At 40.6% G+C, this 20,898-nt stretch overlaps 2 protein-coding genes across 3 annotated transcripts in view; one reads left to right on the forward strand and one right to left on the reverse strand.

Annotated features, from left to right (window-relative positions):
• Positions 1 to 20,898, forward strand: part of LOC126925022 (octopamine receptor beta-2R-like) — a 543,796-nt gene that overhangs the window by 224,630 nt on the left and 298,268 nt on the right. The window lies entirely within an intron of this gene.
• LOC126925014 (uncharacterized) lies at positions 13,018 to 18,479 on the reverse strand. Of its 2 annotated transcripts, XM_050740107.1 has the most exons (3): positions 18,176 to 18,479; positions 17,444 to 17,514; positions 13,018 to 17,326 (listed from the first exon to the last, which is right to left on the reverse strand). In XM_050740107.1, exons 1-3 carry the CDS (start codon positions 18,231 to 18,233, stop codon positions 13,598 to 13,600), a joined length of 3,858 nt encoding a protein of 1,285 aa, XP_050596064.1. In that variant the 5' UTR covers positions 18,234 to 18,479; the 3' UTR covers positions 13,018 to 13,597. The 2 variants fall into 2 exon arrangements, with proteins under 2 accessions (XP_050596064.1, XP_050596063.1); XM_050740106.1 differs by having other exon boundaries at positions 13,018 to 17,514; positions 18,176 to 18,478.

The following is a 20,898-nucleotide window of genomic DNA, read 5'->3' on the forward strand; positions in this document are numbered from 1 at the left end:
GGAACCACTTTTCCATGGAGTCGAGACGTCGCTGGAGAGTGGATGAGGCAATTGCCGGGTCTGCGTGGGTAGCTAATAGCGCTGTGTCGTCGGCAAATGTTGCTATTGTTATCTCGTTTGATATAGGTAAGTCGGCAGTGTAGATGGAGAACAGTAGGGGTCCGAGGACACTACCTTGGGGTATGCCGGATTCTATTGGGAATGTTGCGGAAGTGGCGTCTAGGCATTTAACTATGAATTGTCTGTTGGTTAGGTAGGATTTTAAGATGGAGTAGTATGGGTGTGGTAGGATCTTTTTAAGCTTGTATAGTAGCCCTTCATGCCATACTTTGTCGAATGCCTGTTGGATGTCTAGGAATACCGTAGAGCAGTATTTTTTCTTTTCAAGGGTTTGGCTGATCATGTGGGTTATGCGGTGGATTTGCTCTACTGTTGAGTGTTGTTTTCGGAAGCCGAATTGGTGATCTGGGAGTGTTTTCAATTCTTCTAGGAGTGGAAGGAGACGATTCGTGAGCATCCTCTCGAATAGTTTAGACAGGGTAGGTAAAAGACTGATTGGGCGATAGGAGCTGGTTTCATATATTGGTTTACCAGGTTTGGGGATGAGGGTGATCAGTGAAATTTTCCACGCCTTAAGAAAGTGTTCAAGGCGGAGGATGGCGTTAAAGATTGATGCGATGAGTGCAATCCCTTTTATGGGAAGTTCCTTGATTGCTTTATTTCCTATTAGGTCGTGACCTGCTGCTTTCTTGGGGTTTAGGCGACTGATTGCTTCTATGATCTCTGCAGAAGTGAAGGGTTCAATAGGAGGGGACATTTGGAAGGGAGTGTGCAGGTATTCGGTGACGTCCGCTGCAGCTATGGAGGAATGGGGTTAGAATACTTAAGTCAAGTGTTTGGCAGATAGGTTGGCTTTTTCTATAGGGATACGCGCCCATCCACCCTGCGAACGGCGGATTGGAGGTATTATTTGTGGAGGGCGCGTGAGTTTCCTGGAGGCTTTCCATAGTGAGTAGTTAGAGTCGGCTGTGGGGGACAAGCTGGCGAGATATTTGTGAAAACGGTCATTATTGTAGTTTTTTATGGTTTTGGATAGTTTTCTAGTTGCGTTGTTTAGTTTGCGTTTGTCCTCCGGTGTTCTATGGGTCTGCCATATTCTTCTTAGTCTACGTTTTTCTACTATTTTTTTAAATATGTACTGGGGATATTCGTGTTTGCTGATGGATGTTTTTGCCGGTGTGGAGAAGCGGATAGCGTTTATTATGCTCGTGTTTAGGTATTCCGTGGCTGTTTCGATTTCTTCATTGGTTTTTAGTGAAGTTGAGGCTGAAGTTGTGTGGGTAAAGACTTCTCTAAAGAACTGCCAGTTGGTGTGTTGGTTATGAATGGAGCCATTAGGTGTATTCTCGATGATAGTTGAACTGACTGTTACTATCACGCTGGAAGAGGAGAGATCAGCCGAGGAATTAATTTGGACTTGTCTTGACGAGATATTTTTAGTTATGAGGAAATCAAGAATATCAGGTATTTTGTTTGTGTCGGTGGGCCAGTATGTGGGTTCGTATGTGGTAAGGTAGTTGAGGTTGTTGGTTATTATGCTGTTGAAGAGGTTTTTGCCTCTTACTGTAACCAGTCTGCTGCCCCATTGGGTGTGTTTGGCGTTGTAGTCTCCTCCAGCTATGAATCTATTGCCCAGGGTGTTCAGGAAGTTATCAAAGTCTTCTTTGGCGATGGAGTGTCTGGGAGGGCAGTATACAGCTGAAGTGGTGATTGTACCATGACAGTCTTCTATTGCTACGTCTGTTGCTTGGAGGTAGTCTTTCTGGAATGGTGGAAGTTCGTAGTGCTAAATGTTTGATTTGATTATGATTCCGGTGCCGCCGTGGGCCTTTCCGCTGAGGTGTTGGGTGTAGTAGAAGTTGTAGCCGTGTATTTTGAGATAGTTTTCGTCGGTGAAGTGGGTTTCGGATATGAGCATTACGTCGATTTGCTGTTGTTTTAAGAATAGTTCTAGTTCAAATTTGTGCTGAGCTAGACCGTTGGCGTTCCACAGAGCTATTCACATTGGTTTTATTTTGCTTCTGTGCGTATGAATTTGTCCATGAAGAGTGTGAGAAGTGACAGCAAGTTGTTAATTTGCTCAGATTGCTTCTCGATAAGTTTTTCGAGTCTGGTGAAGTTGTCTGTGTTTTGTGGGGTGGGAGCACTATTTTCTGTGTGTTCACTGTGGGTTTTCGAGTTGTTTACGTTTCCTTGTGTTGCCTGCGCATAGGATATTGATGGTGTGGTGAGTTTTTGGGGTCTTGGTTCCTGTATCGTAATCTCCTTGGTTCTTTGTTTTGGATACTTGATATTATGTAGCGTTTTATAGGCTGAGCATCCTTTGTAGTTCGCAGGATGCTCTCCTTGACAGTGGATGCACTTCGCGGGGGTTTCAGGGGATTTAGTGCATTGGTCAGTGGGGTGACTACCTGCACATTTTACGCACCGGAAGTTATGATTGCAGTATTTCTGCGTGTGGCCGTACCTTTGGCACCTTTTGCATTGTACTATTTCTTTCTTTACAAGAGGTGGCTCGAACTTAACTATGGAGTTCATCAGCCGGTTGACGTTGTAGATTTCTTTGTTATTTCCTTTTTGTTTTAAATCTACGAAGAATAGCGATAGGGGATTTTTTGTGACTCTATGTCTAATATTGCTGATGTTGGTTACCTCGTGGCCAAGTGTTTGAAGTTTGAACTTTAGTTCGTATAGATCGACTGAGTGGTGGATATTGCGTAGCGCCACACGAAAAGGTGTTTCTTGCTTGAGCTGATATGTGTGGAATTTTGCATTCAAAGTTTTTAGCAACTTAGTTTATAGAACTTTCTATAGGCGTCTGAGTGGGTCGGCAGAATTTTCACGTGGTTGTTGTTAATTTTTAACTTGTAGTCCTCTTTGCTGATATCTTTTTCAATGGTCCTTATCATTGTCTATATGTCAATTACGTCGTCAATAAATATTGGCGGTGGAGGGGGAATTCTTTGGGTATGGAGATTATTTACCGTTTCGGTTGTATGCATGGAGTCTTCCGTAGTCTCCAGTATTGAGAATCTATTGAAGGTGGTCACCTGGCTGGCTGGTGATTTAGCTTGACTCTTATTCACATTTGTCTTGATTGGTTCCAGCTTTCGTTTTTTCGAGTGATGGTCGTTTACCAGGAGAGATGTGTTGCCCCTTTGCCACGGGGGAGGAAGAACGGCGGTATTATAATTTAGCTCCGAAGAGCCTGTTTGGAATGTTAGAGCCATCATCGAGCTAGTTAATTCAGTAGGAAAGAACTAGTCGAGAGGCTGTTAGCCCTTAGCTAGGTTTGTTGGATTCGCTTTCGACAGATGGGCGTCACGTGCTGTTTTGTGAACTTCACAGGGCACTGGACACACGTCTGCACGTTTCGGCACTCAACAGCAAACTGGATGGTCACGTGCTGTTTTGTGAACTTCGCAGGGCACTGGACACACGTCTGCACGCTTCGGCACTCACCAGCAAACTGTGGTAGAACTTGTATCCGTTTATGTTCAGGTAGTTTTTGTCGGTGAAGTGGGTTTCCAATACGAGCATTATGTCGATTTGCTGGTGTTTTAGGAAGAGTTCTAGTTCAAATTTGTGTTGCGCTAGACCGTTGGCATTCCACAGAGCTATGCGTCTTGGTTTTATTTTGCGTCGGGGCGTATTAATTTATCCATGATGAGTGTTAGTAGCGATAGCAAATTGTTTATTTGCTCTGATTGTTTCTCTATTAGCTTTTCAAGCCTAGAGACGTTGTCTGTATTAGGTGAGTTGGGGGCACTATTTTGAGGAAGATCCCTGTGGCTATTTGGTATATTTTGAGTGCCTTGTACCGCTTGGGCATAGGAGGTTGAGGGAGTGGTGAATTTGGTAGGACTGGGTGTTTGATTGGTTGAGGGGATTAGGGTAATAGTGAATTTCGGCGGGCTGGGTGTTTGGTAGGTTACCTCTTTTGCTCTAAGTTTAGGGTACTTGTTTGAGTACAGTGTTTTGTAGGCTGAGCAGCCTTTGTAGTTGGCAGGATGGTCACCTTGACAGTGGATGCACTTCGCTGGAGTTTCCGGTGATTTACTGCACTGATCGGTGGGGTGTGTACCTGCACATTTGACGCAGCGGAAAGTATGGTTGCAGTATTTCTGCGTGTGCCCGTATCTTTGGCACCTTTTGCATTGCACTATCTCCTTTTTGATTTGCGGTGGTTCGAATTTTACGATAGCGTTCATTAAGCGACTGATGTTATAGATTTCCTTATTGTTGGGTTTCTGTTTTAAATCGATAAAAAATAGGGATAACGGGTCTTTCTGACTTCGTGGCCGAGTCTCTCGAGGGCGGCTAAAGCCCTTCCTGGTCCACCAACCTTCTTATTATCCAATCGGAAGCGGTGTCTATTGCCCTCACTTTCCTAACCAAAATTGTCATCAGCAAATCCGATGGTCCCGTGTCCTTAGACACCCACCCCTAGCTTTCCTCCGCCACAACATCGTCACTAGACTTACTTCTTCTCGATCCTTAGAATAGTCAACATGTCTTTACCGGTTTCTACCCTTAGACCACTTGATTTATACATACCCATCAGTGTATACTCAATTGTGAATATTAAGTGAAAAATAAAGTTTAATAAAAAACGAAGTTAATAATTGTGATTTTAATCAAGTTTATGTGACACTACCATGGGTCTGTCTCAGGAAATGTGATTTTGAGTCAGTCCGAGAATGTCCGACTTTTTCCAAACTCGCTCGATTCCGTAATCTGGAACATCCGCACACGTCTAGTTTCCACATCTAATTCAACTATGTCTCCAGCTATGTCTTTGAATAAGATTGCTATCACAATTTTGCGGGCCATACACATATGTCTTCTAATTCGTAGGAGAAGAAATAGGAAAGTATTAAACGATTGTGGAAAGGTAGAATTTGGTCGGAAGTTATTGGTGTTGAAAACGATTTTCTTAGAGTGGTATCTTAGAAAATAGAAATAAGCTTAGAAGACGATTCTGGATTTAAGAATTTTGTAAACACGTCGAAAAGTGATTTCAAAATTTTATTACAAAATGTTGCTCCAGTAAATGAGAAGAAACGATACTTTTGTGCAACAATTACTGCTACTATAAAACTAGCTGTATCGCTGAGACATATAATCACGGAAGATCTATTTGTTAGTTTAATGTATATTTCTAAGATATCTAAGTAGTTAATATAAAACAAAATTATAGCAAAAGAGTCTTTTTAGTGAAAAGAGGTGTGTTGATCGTTTGCACATTTTTCCAACATTTGTACGAAGACGTCTCACATTTCCCAGTACAATGGAAAATGAAATACATACTTGCCCACGATCTTGCGTCTTACCTCCTGTTACGGAACGTTTAGGCGATTCATATTATTGCTAATATTTAAAGTTCTCAACGTTATTGGCAATATACAGAGTTTCCTATACATTTCTTTTAGGTTATAATCCCGTTAGCAGTGTAGTTACAGAAATATGTTAAAGGAGAGAGATGAATGGTTCAAAGAGAACTTTTTCTAGAAAATGCTGATGTATGAAGGTGCTCAAAGCTTCACTATGACAACGTTACAGAGCCATAAATTAGCAATAAAAAAACTGAGGGGGTCTAACGAACATTCCGCAGGTTATCGAAACTATAACGTAGAGAGTGTTCCAGTGTCAGAAACAGTAACAGCATGGCCACCTCTGACTGGGGCCCTGGTGACACCCCCTCCATAAGAGCCAAACCCATAGTATTAGGTCATCCCATAAGTTCGTGCCGACTTTTGTGTATACATTTCATGTGTCGATTTATAAACATAAGGCGATAAGGGACCAATGCACTTGAAAAATGAGAAGTTGTACAACGAGAGGGGGATTACATTTTTTCATGAAACTGAAAGGTATGTAAACCATCTTAACATATATAACCGCTCGAAAAACGGAACGAATTGGATGATCCCTTATGGGATGACCTAATATATAAACCTTCCCAAAATCAGCTCTCGAGATATTCTGTTTTAACATTCTCAACTGTCACTCTGTTGGATTCACATAATAAACTCTACCAGTATATCTAAAGTCTGAAATTTTCTTACCTTGCTCGTGAAACGTTTAAACTTACGCGAAAATATTCGAACGACACGAGGAAACGACCAGTGATCTCTTAATTTCGACATGACAATATTGTATCATATACATTTCAGATAACGCTTTTCTATCGTTTCTATACCTGAGTTAAGGTAATTTTTGGGTACAATGGTAAAAAAAATGATTAGTTATCAAGATATTTTAATATGTATCCGTTATTTAAGAGATAGGATTTTGTTAAATCCTATAAATTCTGTAGAGGATATTGTTTATTAGAAAAATTTTTTCTAACTAAAAACAGAAACCTACGCTTGCGCGCTTAAAGTCATAATACCTATCAAGAGAAAAAATTCTTTAATTAAAAAATATTATAAAGCGTTCTAGAATTACATCTAAAGTACAAGAAATTTATAAATTTTCAACCATATACAAGGAAATATGCTTGTCGTGTTTGAGGTTACTATGCTTATTAAGAGACAAAACTCCTTTAATTAAAAGATATTGTTGTACTTAAAGTGATAATACTTATTAAGAGAGAAAGTTCTACGAAATTCATATATGTTGTATGGCTTTTATGGTTAAAGAATTATTAGTAGCTTCTAATACTATTATTTAAACTTTCTTTAATTTACAATTCTTCTGATGAAACTAAAATTATTTTTACAGGGATTATAATTTAAGGATCGAATCCATACATGTTGATTTTGATAAAGTTTGTTTAAGAAGTAATACACGAAAACATGTATTCTTTTTATCGATGATTATTCATATCAAAAAGCGAAATCAACTCTTAAATTTGGATGTTGAAAACATATTCTTTGGAATGTAGGAAGTAAATTTTGTTTCATATTGTGTATCTTTAAACAAATAATACTATAACATGGCAATTTGTGTAAAAAATAAAAATTCGTTTATTTTCCAATTTCAATTATTCGACTAGTTTCATTTTTTTTTGCTTAAAGTGTAAATCATACAGTGAATTGCATAACAATAATTATATTATAATACAAAAAATATAAAATTACTTTATTATAAAAGAAGATTAAAAAACCGAATCTTTTTAGTGAAAAAAAATTTAATATTAGGAACATTCCTAAAATAATTAAAAATTCTTTAATTATAAAATTGCAACCACATGCCTATTAAGATCCAAGAAATCTTCCTCTTTAAATTTAAATTTCTCTTTCTTTCTCCCTGTTTATATGCCCAAAGAGAAGAATAGCACGAGCTGTAATATCTTCCACATATTACATACGTACCATACTTTCTCTGCTTAAGACTTCATATCCTCAAAGATTACAAATTTCGAAAAGATATTGCTTTCTCGTTGCCCACTTATGCAAAATCACTCCCTTTCCACCGACCAAATAGGTTCCGACCGAAGGAATCAGCTTCGACGAGTGCGAAGTCTTAGACAAGGGACCCGTGTTCGAGGTACGCGGGAACTTGGAAACGGGAACTTGGGACATTCCATTTGCTGCCGACAGTTTGTCCAAAGTGTATCAAAGTCGAGGAAAAAAGGCATCTGTAGACTTAATATCGCTGCTTAACAATTAATATCGACTGCTTTGCTTCGATAGTAGCACAACTTAAAAAAATGTAAACTTTAAAGGAGAGGCTTCTTAAAATTTACAAAAAAATTTTCGTAAGATATTATAAGGCTGACATAACGCAAGATATGGCATTATTCGTGAAAGCAGTATAACCGTCCAATTGTAGCGTCACAGAACGATTAAAAATCAGCTAGTATTATTATAAACTAAGCCCAAGTTGATAGCGGCATAAATAATAATTTTTCACTCTGAGGCAAAACTGATGGCTTTATAAATATGTATACTATTTTACATAATAAAATTAGACATTTGATAAAAGCAAATCTGAAATTTTTGGAGTTGTGTCACTACCAATGCCAAGCAGCGATATAACCTCCTACTTGGGAAATTTCTTAGGTACTATCGACTTTTATTGTTTTGTTTGCTTATTTCACACTCGACGTTACATATAAATAATGTTGTACTTTATTCTGCTATAATTTTTTTTATTTAAATATTTCTGTTATGTCTGCCTATTGGGATTATTAGCAACTACGTTAATTTACATAAAAGTAAAGATAAAGTATTAAATTAGATTAAATGAATTTTAACACGTTTCAAGAATTTTAATACACGAGTACGAATTTGCAATCCGAGTTATTTGTTTAGGATTTTCGTTGATTTGGTATAACTTTTGTTCACGTTGATATTTCGGGCAACGATGTGTGTCGATGTGTCTAATTGAATTTATTTTGTCGCTACTCATTGCTTTGTCTCTTGAAAAATTGTTAACGAATTATGAGCTTATTTTGTACCACTTTTATATTGCTCTTTGAAAATCTTTCGATTACTTCTGATGGCATGGGTTGACTTCCATAGGATTCTTTCATCATAATGCATTTCAAGTATCATTTTGAATTAATAAAATACATCAAAATATTTTTATGATTTTAGTAAAATATTGAATAAATCAAAATGTTTTTCCCTCATTGCAGTATTAAAATATATTATACTTTGCTCACAGTTTGCGATGGTTGAGTTTCAATACTCTGAAGCTATTCTCATATCTGCTTTATGTTCTGGTGAAAATATCACAAAATCATTTTGGACCTCCATTGTTTGAATACTTTTACATTGTCAGTTTTATGCAAAAGTTTGAAATATCAAAATTTTAATCTTGCTTAATACATCTACTGAATAATCGCTACACTTTGGTTACTAACACAAAGGTAAAAACTTTAATAAATACTGATATAAATTTTTGTGTGTAATGTATGGGGGTAAGTAGGAAATATATACTACTCAGTAAAAGTTCGAAAGCGCTACGTGTTCCATAGAATTCAAAATTGTTGAAAAGATCAGTTTAGAATTCTGTTATCCTAAAATTAGTAAATTCTTCCGTAAAAAACTAATTGAAGTAAAGGATATTTTTATCGATAGTTGTCACGTTAATTTCGAACTAATAATGGAAGAACAATATAACCGGTGATTCCGAAATTGTTGTCTATAGTACTTGTTTCTTGGAATTTTCTTCTTTTTAAACGTATGACAATAACTGTGTTATGTTATAAAAATTAAATTGGTGGTAATTTTACCCAAATTGGTGAGATATAAATGTAATAATGTATTATATTAATATTGTGAATAATTTTGAGTCATCTTAAACATATTTCTGAATTGTTTGGTATTAATTCTGTGTAGGCTATGGATAAGTGTGTTAGTGTGATTGAATTTTTAGTGTTGACGACGAATGATATGCAAGATGTTCTGCAATACAATAGGTAATACAACCAGTAAAGAACTGATTCTATAAAAAAATTAATAAAAAATATTTTCTGAATTGATATCTACCGAGAAAAAATTAATTTTTAGGCAGGAAATCGTTCTATATCATTATATATGATACTAAATATATTATTTATATAATATGATTTAATAATTCATTCTATTAATAGTTCGTAGTTCCATTCAACTTCTTATAAACAACACGTATATAAAAAAATATAAAATATCGCCCTTTCAGTAAATCTGTGATATAAATTCATAATGTATTTATATGAATAGATATAGAAAACATAAAGATAAATTCGAATATATCTTTTGATCATTTTCATATTTCGGAATATTATTCTGAACGACCAAATTAATCATTAGGTTTATCGGAAAGACATGCAGTTATAATTGATCATAATTCAATCAAATTCTTAAGTTCAGAAATATTTCATTTCAAATATCCAATTTTCAACATATCTAGTGCCTCTAAAACAACAACAAACAACACTCGATAATTTTCTCATTTCATTTTCGATCATTATAATGTACAAATTCTTCGATAATCAACTACATTTATACTTCGTCACTTTACAAAGAAATTCAATCAACCTGCAGCCATGATTTCCATGATAAGCAAGAAAATTCTCCGATCCAACTCTAGTCCTCTTTTTCCGCCTCGAAACGCTTCTTATATGTACCTTACGAAGGAGGTTTGATTCTTATGTTCCGAACCTAGCTCAACTGTCTTTTACCAACGGTGCAGTTTTACAACCGATTTCTAAAATCCTTCAACTTGACCAGAATGGATCAGCGTTCTTCGTTGTGTCATCGAATTTCAGCGCCACGATCTTCCCTGGAAATGCCCCAGGTTGGATCACAATCGGTGTTCCAAGTGGATGAAATGCAATCCGCTTGATTTCGAACTCCAGCCAGGCATTCAGCCGGATCTCTTTGTGAGTTAGAGAAATTACATAGCCCGTTCCTCCAGGTACTTTGATCTTTCGATGGAAACAGCCAAGTTTCCATGATAGAGTACAAAATGACGGAGTTGGTTCGATTACCTTCCAACGAACTGAAAGATATTATCACCGTATTAAGTTAGTCACTAATCATCAGTGCGTATAAAATGACGTTCTTTCAAATGAAGCTTTAACCGCACGTAGTTTCTTCGAAACATCCTATTATTCAAACAAAGTGGGATTGAACATTATCAAAATAAAGTTTTATTGAAACAAAATTTCTATTTTATTTGTTACTTTATTTTAGGTAGTATTATTTGATTTCACTAGGAAAATATAAAGATGTTTTCTATGATACAAAGAATTTACACTTCAAAATTCTGACAAGTAAGTCTAAGTATATTTCTTTTCGTATAGTTTTTCCAAAGTTTGGCGTTGCTTGACAATTTTCTTCTTCTAATAATTTTATTTGTGTTCTATTATTATTCCAAATGATCAAATACTTCGCAAATAAATTATAATATTTATATAATAAATTATAATTATAATATCTGGAAATAATTTATATCCCAAAGTAAATTTTTAATTTGTAAACAAATTTAATTTAACCAACTAAATTTATTTATTATTTGCAGTAATTATGTGATCTATTTATTCATTATTCTTAAAATAATTAATTTAAAATAATAAAATAATTCATGCATTACAAAATTGTGCGAGTACGATAGGAAATACCTTTCATATTTCTGGAAGATCAAATTATATGTTGAGCAACTTTTATGCCAGTTCCTCAACAATAAGAAAATCATAGTTATATTATTGTTATTATTATTATTATTTAGTCCGTGCCTTTCCGCTTTGGACGGGCTTTCAGTTTTACATCTCGTTTACCTATTACGCATTCTATCAGTCTTATGACGTTATCACTTTATTGCCTCCTCCCTTATATCTATCTAAACTCTTTTCCTTGTCTATCTCTCTTTTCTTATATATCTACCTCTCCTCTTATCCACTCTATTATATTGCACTCCATTATATATTCTGTCTCTAAAACTATGGCAACTTTTGGGCTTTTGCCTCCTTGTTGTGCTTCCTTATTGTCGTTCCTCCCAGTCTTGTATTGCCCTTCTCTTCTCCATTATTGTTTTCAATTCTATTAGTCCTTCTCTAGTTTCGTTTAGTATTTTTTCTGTGTCCTTTGGTCCTGCCGTTATTCTGCATTCTTCTATTACGTGTCTCAGGTCTTCTTCTTTCCTTTTATATAGCCTACATCTTTTTTCTCCCTCTTCTTTCCAGTATTCCCTTGCTTTGGTCTCGTTTCCACATCTGAATCTTGCTAATATTTTTCTGTCCTTCCACTTCATCCTCCCTTTTAAGTACTTTGGTAATTCTTCTTTGGCGATTTTTCTATAATGTTTGTTATATTTTGATTCCCTTATCCTTTTCCCCCTCTCCTCTGCTTCTCTCTTTCTTCTTTCTTTTATAATTTGATCTACTGTCATCCTTTCTTGCTCTTCTCTTGTTTCCAACTGTGTTCCTCCATTTCTCACCTCTTCTAGTCCCTTCTTTCTCTTTCTTGCTCTTTCCTCTTCTTGGCCATTTCCCCAGTTTCTCCCTCTTTCCTTCATGCACTCACTTACTACTAGCTCCTTTTTTGACTCTATGGCTTTTCCTTCATACCTTGCTGTTCCTCTTAATGCTTTTTCTTTGATTTCTGTTAGCTTGCATTCTTCTATCAATATATAATTTGGTGTTGTCATATCTAAACCTAATATCCATTTCGCATATCTTCTTTATATTCTATCCGGTCTTTCTTCCATGTTCCAACCACATACCTTTGCTCCAAACAGCGCCACATTCTCTACCAGTGCTCCAAACATCCTCATTCTCATCTTGTAGTCCTGTTTGAATATTCTTTCTTCCACGTTCCATGTTTTCTTAATTGCTATTGTTACTCTCTTTTTCCTGTTTTGTATGTGTTTCTCATCACTGCTGTTTTTCTATAGTATGTACCCTAGGTATCTTATCTCGTTCACTTCTTCTAATTCTCGCTCTCTCCATTTCCATTTTCTTTGTCTCCTCTTGTTCTTTCTTTTTTCGAAAACTACTATCTTAGTCTTTTCCGTGCTCAGTTCCAATTCGATTTCCTTCAAAAATTTTTCGGATCTCATAACATTTCCCTTAGCTCCTCTTCTCTATCCGTCATCAGCACAATATCGTCTGCATATGTCAATGACCATACTTTCCTTTCTCCTACCACTATGCCCCCGACTTGTCCTTTCCTTAATTTTTCTTCTTCTCTTTGTGCTCTGTTTCTTCTAAAATTTCCATAAAGTGATTTTTCCGCTCTTCTTCGCTTATTTCTTCATCTATACCGTCTCTTCTTCTTCTATATTTATTTATGTATTTCCACGCTTCTTGTTCTGTTTTGATCTTCTTGATTTTCTTAATTTCTTCTTCTTCGTATCCTTCTGTAAAGTTCGAGCTATCGCGGGGAGACGCGGTCGTTAGAATACGCGTCAACGAGAGTCGTAAATTCCCGTTACGATTAGAATAATCGACACCACGAATAGTTCGATCCCCGTATTTCGGTTAGGATAATCGGGGTGGTTGATGCGGTATAATACTGAGAGTCACAGAATTATAATAATGTATATTTCCAACAATTAGTCTACACGATTGAAAAGATATCAACAATTAACAACTTTATCGCACGCAGATAATATAGATGTATACAATATAGAGCAAGGCTCTTACAATTGAGCTTAGTCTCTTGGTGGACGTAGCACGATATGATACTTAATAGAATAAGCGAATGTTTGGCAATGTCGCGGATCGACTTGAATTTTGACTCAATGTGTAACGTTCGACGCGTCACAAGGAACTGATCGACTTTTGATGATTTCTTTGTCTCATCTTTAAGACAACCCCCACTATACTTAGGTCACGCCACCGTTCGCGCCTATGATCACGTATGTCTGTTCTTGCGTGGAAAACGTAACGGACCAAATTCGACGTTTCGAGAACTCGCTGCTTGGCGACAGCTATGCGCTCGTCGATACATTGTATATGATCCGGCGGTCAGATAAGACGATCTGACTGAGACATTGTAGGGCCGCGAGTGACGGTTAGAAAATACAGCCTGTGTTAAGCCTCGTGGCGTAACATCCTCCCCCCGTTGAGAGGGTACCGATCAAATGATATGGTGTGGAGTCAGGTGCGTCGCTGGCGAATCTCCTTCGCTCCGTGTGGGTGGTCGGACTCGTCTGGATCTGGGTGAATGGGTAAGGGGACCAGTCTTTTGACGCCACGATCCAGGGTAGTTGTTGCCGTCTGCACGGTAGCGGTCCGTATGATTCCGTCGACTCCTGGATGGACCTTGATCACGCGGCCCAAAGGCCATTGCATGGATGGTACGTTATCCTCCCTGAGGACTACTACGGTGCCTACTCGGATGTCGTGACTGCCCTTGCTCCATTTATTTCGGATGTTCAGCTCGTTCAGGTATTCTCGATGCCAGCGGCGCCAGAAATGTTGTTTGACCCTTTGAATGTGTTGCCAGCTGGAGAGACGATTGGATGGAGTGTCCCGGAAATCTCGTTCTCGAAAGCTTGTTAGTGCATCTCCGATGAGGAAGTGACCGGGAGTAAGGACAAGAAGATCGTTTGGAGATGATATTGGAGTCAGAGGACGGGAGTTGAGGATAGACTCGATTTCAATGATCAGTGTGTTCAAATTTTCGTATGTTAAGAGCTCGTTACCTGCGACACGTCTGAGATGTTTGAAGGACTTCACCGCAGCCTCCCACAGCCCGCCGAAGTGAGGTGAGTTGGGAGGAATGAAGTGCCATTCGATTCGTCGATCGGCTAAAAAGGACTGAATCTTTACCTTATGATCGTCGGACTGCAGGAGGTTTCGGAGCTCTCGTAATTCATTGTTGGCGCCAACGAAGTTGGTGCCGTTGTCAGAATAAATTGTTACACAGAATCCTCGGCGAGCGATGAATCTTCGCAGAGCAGCAATGAAGGCCTCGCTAGTGAGATCGGTGACCAGCTCGAGGTGGACTGCTTTAACTGCAAGGCATACGAAGATTGCTACATATACCTTGATTTTCCGTCGGTTGCGATCCTTTCGTTCCTTGATGTAGAACGGTCCGCAATAATCGATTCCGACGTTAGTAAATGGACGAGATTCCGTTATCCGTGCAGCTGGAAGGTCGCCCATTACGTACTCTACTGGAGGTGGATTGGCTCGGCAGCAACGTACGCACTTCTTCAGCGTGCTCCAAACTTGACTACGGCCGTCGATAGGCCAGTAAGATCTCCTTAAGGTATATAAGGTAGCTTGAGTTCCGGAGTGGAGATTTAGGAGGTGTTCATGCTCGATTATGAGTGCTGTAACTGAGGATTTGGGTAGAATGATTGGGTGTTTTTGAGTGAAGGGCATTGGTGAATGACTGAGTCGGCCTCCGACTCGCAATATCTCGTCCTTGTCCAGAAATGGATTGAGTCGTTGCAGCTTCCCCTTCACTGCAGCATTTCGATCTGTGCGGAGAGTACGTATTTCATCTGGAAAATAACAGAGTTGTAACAATTTGACCAATTTGTTATGCGCATCGGTTAAATCATGTGTGGTTAGAGGTCCCCCCCGATCCTGTTTTTGCCTCCATCTGAGGCAACGAGCGGCAATTCTTATCAGCTTGGGCCAAGAAGAATATCTCTCCAGTAGACTGTGGTCAGGCGGAGTCACGGACAGACATGTTGCCTTCTTTTGCTCTGGTATTTCAACTAATGGTATTGGGTTCCACGACGGCCAGTATTTTTCAGGTTGTTGGAGCCATTCTGGTCCATGTTGCCAAATGGTAGATCGCAGGAAGTCTTGGGGTGATTGGCCTCGAGATATGAGATCGGCAGGGTTATCGGTAGTGGGAATGTGGCGCCAATCTGAGGTGTGAGTCTTTTGTTGAATCTCTGTCACACGATTGGCGACGAAGGTTTTCAGCGTGTGAGGTGATGTATTAATCCAGTGTAGAACGATTGTAGAATCAGTCCAGTAAACGGTCCGAGAAATGTTGCTTGGTAACGCTTGAAGGACTGTAGTGGCCAATGATGCGAGAAGAAGTGCTCCACTTAGTTCCAGCCTTGGAATGGTTTGTGATTTGAGTGGAGCCACCTTTGACCTTGCAGTGAGGAGTCGTGTCCAAACATGACCATCCGGAGCGATGGTGCGAAGGTAGACGCATGCCCCATACGCCCTTTCGCTGGCGTCGCAGAATCCGTGTAATTCGATTTCCGCTGCAGTCTTGATTATAGTTTTACGTGGAAACTTCACGTTATTTAGCAAAGGTAGCTGTGAATAATATTTGCTCCATTCTGTGTGTACGTCAGCCGGAAGAGATTCGTCCCAGTCAAGTTTTAAAGTCCAAAGTCGTTGGAGCAACATCTTAGCGCGAACGATCACTGGTGCCAGTAGTCCAAGAGGGTCGTAGATCTTGGCAATTTCGGAGCTGATTGTTCTCTTCGTAATTCGAGAGGCGGTAGGATTGATTTTGACGGAATCTAGGATCGAATCGTCAAAGGAATTCCAAACAACACCCAGAGTTTTGAAAGTTTGCGATTCGCCTAGTAGCAGCTTATCGTTTATGTCCTGCTCGGAAAGTCCTCGTAGCAGTGCCCGGTCGTTCGCTGCCCATTTTCGGATGTTTAAGCCGGCTAGTTTAAGCAATTCTATGAGCTCCGTTCTCAGTAGTTGTGCCTCGTTCTTTGTATCGGCTCCTGTGAGAACATCGTCGACGTAGAAGTCTCGCTGTAAGACCATCGCTGCTCGTGGGTATCGATGTCCCTCGTCGTCTGCCAGTTGTTTGAGGCACCGAATGGCTAGATAGGGGGCCGCTGACAGCCCGAATGTCACTGTGTTAAGTTGATAGGTGTCAACTTCTCCGTCAGAGTTGCGCCACAAGATTTGTTGGAATTTCCGATCCTCTGGACGCACAAGAAATTGTCGATACATCTTTTCGACATCGCCTGTAATGACATACTGATGAAAACGAAATCTTAAAAGGATAAGAAATATGTCGTCTTGTAGTTTCGGTCCCGTATGAAGTACGTCGTTTAATGAAACTCCGGTGGTGGTTGGTGCAGATCCGTCAAACACAACTCGGAGTTTTGTAGTCCGGCTGGATTCTTTGATCACGCCGTGATGTGGCAGAAAATATCCGTCGTCCGTGCAGTGGTCCGTGGTGATCTTCGTCATATGTCCTAATTCCAAGTATTCTTGTATTACGGCGTGATAGTCGGCTTCGAATTGTTTGTCTCGTTGGAATCGACGGCAGAGGGAAGTGAGTCGCTTCATTGCCATGGCTTTCGAAGATCCAAGCGGAGGAGTTGTTTCGTTGAATGGGAGAGCGACAACGTATCGCCCTTCGTTGTTGCGTTGAACGTGATTTCGAAAGTGCTCCTCGCACTGTCGTTCCGCTTCCGAAATTCGTGCGGTGGGCGGACCCTCGTCGATTTCCCAAAAACGGACGAGGTCCGCCTGTAAAGCCGTCGTGGAGGTGTGAAATGCGTATGCTAATGATTGTGAGGTTGGGCTCCCCCCGATGACCCATCCGAATCTCGTCTTTTGCAGACGCAAGTCGGGCCCGTTTGCTTGACTGATATCAAGTTGGCCGACACAGAGTGATGCTAGTGTTGGTCCGGCGCTCAACAATATTTCGATCGGAGCAGGTCTATGGAATCTTGGATCGGCTAATTGGAGATTCCTAGGTATCTGTATTGTTGAGCGATCTACGGGTTGGTTTGGGACCCAAGACGCGATAGTCGGTATGATCAGAAACGTCAAGTTGCGTTCGTATGTGCCGTCAATAGAGGTGATCGTGGCCGTGATGTAGCGTTTCGAGGTCGTCGATAACGTGTTGAGTGCTCCGATTGGGACCGAACATTTCTGTTGATTGAGTTTTAATGAGTTAGCGAGCCTTTCGGTGATAAAGTTCATGCTAGAGCCGGTATCTAGCAGAGCTCTACAACGAACTGGTTGAATTTCATTATTCAAGATGTTGACCTGCGCTGTGACTAACAAGTCGTGTTGCAATGGTTCAAAAGGGAGCGGGGTCGATGAGTCCGTTTTCTGTGGTTCGGTCCCTAACAGGCTCGTCTGATGACGTCATTGTTTTCCGTGTCGTTTAGGACTGGACGATATGGTCGATCCCGATGCCGCCGATCGCGGTAACCGAGATTCGCGTGTCGGGGATGTTCGCGGAGACGTTCGGGGAGACTCTCGGCGAGAATACCGGCGAGACGCTCGGGGAGACGCTCGGGGAGACGAAGATGAGCGTCTCGAACGATGTGACGAACGCGGGGACGGTGAACTGGGCGAAGATCGACCGCTGGATGATCGGTCGCTTGACGATCGACCGCTCGATGTTCGGCCGACACGTGTTCGTGTTTTGCTATGCCCCTGGCCTTGATGCAGATACGTGTGATGTCGCTGTCTACAGATGCGACATGATCCCGCGGAGCATTGAGTGAGAGCGTGTCCCTTGCCTAAACAATTGGTACAGAGCGACGCCCTTTTGGCGATTTCCAGGCGTTCTTTGGGCGTCTTCGTTTTGAAGACATGGCAATTCCATAATTCGTGTTGTCCGTGGCAGTTCGGACACAACAACGTATTATGTGTAGTTACGAATGTATAGCTTGGCGGCGCGTCCTGTCGCCGACGGTCGTGTTGATCGGACGCCCCCTTTTTGACGGTTAATGATGAACACGCTCTGTCGCTATTCGTCCGTGTTTTCAGAAAATCTACTAAATGCGTATATGGCGGCAATTTCTTGTCCGGTAGGGTATGTTGCCATTCGCGAACAACGGCTGAGGGTAACTTCGACGTGACAAGCTTTATGAGAATGGCGTTTGACGTGACTGGGTCCCCGAGTCTTTCTAACGCTTGGAGATGTACTTTAACTGTCTCGATAAGATCGTCTATAGCTTCTGGTGTTTCTTTAGTTATTTTGGGATAGTCGAAAAGCAAATCCCAGTGACGCATGCAGATCTGACGGTGGCAGTCGAATTTTTCCCTAAGAGCGTCCATGGCGATTGCGCAATTTGCGTCGGTGATGGGTAATGACTGTATGCTTCGCGCGGCCCAGCCAGTCAGAGCTGTTCGGAGATGATGAAATTTCTGAACCGGTGCTAAATTTTCATTTCTATCTATCGCTGATGAGAAGGCATCGTGAAACGACTGCCAATCTTCGAGGGCGCCATCAAATGTAGGTATGCGAACCTCCGGTAGTTTGAGCGACGCGGACTCGCGGCCGACGGCTGATTCGCCGCTTGTCGACTGTGACGGCGTACTTCGTCGTGTATTGATTAATTGTTTGGCTACTCGGCATGGCAGCCTTTCGTATTCTTCCGCTAGCTCACTGCCGCGCGCGATCTCTCCCTCGTCTAAAGTTACGATCTGGTGTTGTAATGCACGGATTTCCTTCTCGAAGGTTTCTAGACGTTCTTTAATTTGAAGCAAGTCGATCTCGTCCGGACAGCCTGATTGTTCGATGTCTTCCAGTTTTTTTGCGAGGCGTGTAAACTGGGCGCTACAGTAGCCCCGGCGACGACGCAAGTTGGCGAGCTCGTCTCCGGTTGCCATTATTTTTTATGTAATTGATAGTGAAATCGTTTGGACTTACTTCTGTTGGCGATTGTCCACCTTGCGGTAGGAGGATGTGTGGTTGCGTTTCAACCACCGAATTATACCTCTTCAAATGTGTCGACCCTTAACGTTACTGACCTCGCTGGGGTGGTAACGCTTCCGCTGCTGGTTGTGTTGGATTCACGTGGCACTGTATTGTAGTGGGTGTCACTGGCGTGCACTCTTCACTTGACACTGAATCCGGCTCGAAGGACCATGTAAAGTTCGAGCTATCGCGGGGAGACGCGGTCGTTAGAATACGCGTCAACGAGAGTCGTAAATTCCCGTTACGATTAGAATAATCGACACCACGAATAGTTCGATCCCCGTATTTCGGTTAGGATAATCGGGGTGGTTGATGCGGTATAACACTGAGAGTCACAGAATTATAATAATGTATATTTCCAACAATTAGTCTACACGATTGAAAAGATATCAACAATTAACAACTTTATCGCACGCAGATAATATAGATGTATACAATATAGAGCAAGGCTCTTACAATTGAGCTTAGTCTCTTGGTGGACGTAGCACGATATGATACTTAATAGAATAAGCGAATGTTTGGCAATGTCGCGGATCGACTTGAATTTTGACTCAATGTGTAACGTTCGACGCGTCACAAGGAACTGATCGACTTTTGATGATTTCTTTGTCTCATCTTTAAGACGACCCCCACTATACTTAGGTCACGCCACCGTTCGCGCCTATGATCACGTATGTCTGTTCTTGCGTGGAAAACGTAACGGACCAAATTCGACGTTTCGAGAACTCGCTGCTTGGCGACAGCTATGCGCTCGTCGATACATTGTATATGATCCGGCGGTCAGATAAGACGATCTGACTGAGACATTGTAGGGCCGCGAGTGACGGTTAGAAAATACAGCCTGTGTTAAGCCTCGTGGCGTAACACTTTCTTTTCTTTGTTTGCACCACTGTTTGAATGCCTTTTTTCCTCTATGAAAGCTTCTCCACCGCATTTTCTTTTCATAAACTTCGTCACCTTTCTTCTCATCTCACTTTTCGTCTCTTTCCTCTCCTTGTCGTATCACACTTTCTCTCCCATGCCCCATTTCCTTATCTTCACTTTCTTCTTTGGCATTGCTTCGTTTATCTTTTTTTTGATTTCTGTCCACATTTCCTCTACTGTTCTTCCATTGCAGGTCCAGTCTTTACATTCCTCCAAGTATTTTTCCACATTTTCGTTTGTCCATTCCCTTTTCTCCTTCTCTTCATCTTTCTTTTCCTAATTTTTTTGTAGTTCCGGCCCCCCTATTTCTATTTCTAACGGCATATGGTCTGACCCTGTTCTTTTTCCTACTTTCGTGTCAATTATTTCTTCTATCGCCTCCTGATTGCCAATCACATAGTCTATTATTGAGTTTCCTCTCTCCCCAATACAGGTCCACTTCTCTCCTTCTTTATCTCTACCATTGATTATCGTCCAGGCTCTCTCTTCCAGATATTTTAGCGGTGTTTTTCCTTCCATGTTTATTGTCTTGTGTTTTGATCGTCTGTTTTTCCTTAGGTCCTCGTTTATCATCCCTCCCTCTTCTCCCGTTCTTGCATTCCAGTCTCCAACGATGATCATCACTTCCTGTTTCTACCGTTCGCGGAGAGAAGCGATCGCGAGATAGCGCGTCAACGAGAGTCGTACATACCCGTTACGATTAAACAATCGACGCCACGAACTGATTGATCCCCTATCTCTATTATGAGAATAGAGGTGGTTGGAATGAGTGCATACGAGAAACTACACTTGATTTGGTAACAAAAAGTTTAATAACAAGTAAAAAAACAACAATTTCAGTCAACGATCAAACGATTAACAATTA

This window comes from Bombus affinis, chromosome 15 (genome assembly GCF_024516045.1).
Source record: "Bombus affinis isolate iyBomAffi1 chromosome 15, iyBomAffi1.2, whole genome shotgun sequence".
NCBI lineage: Eukaryota > Metazoa > Arthropoda > Insecta > Hymenoptera > Apidae > Bombus > Bombus affinis.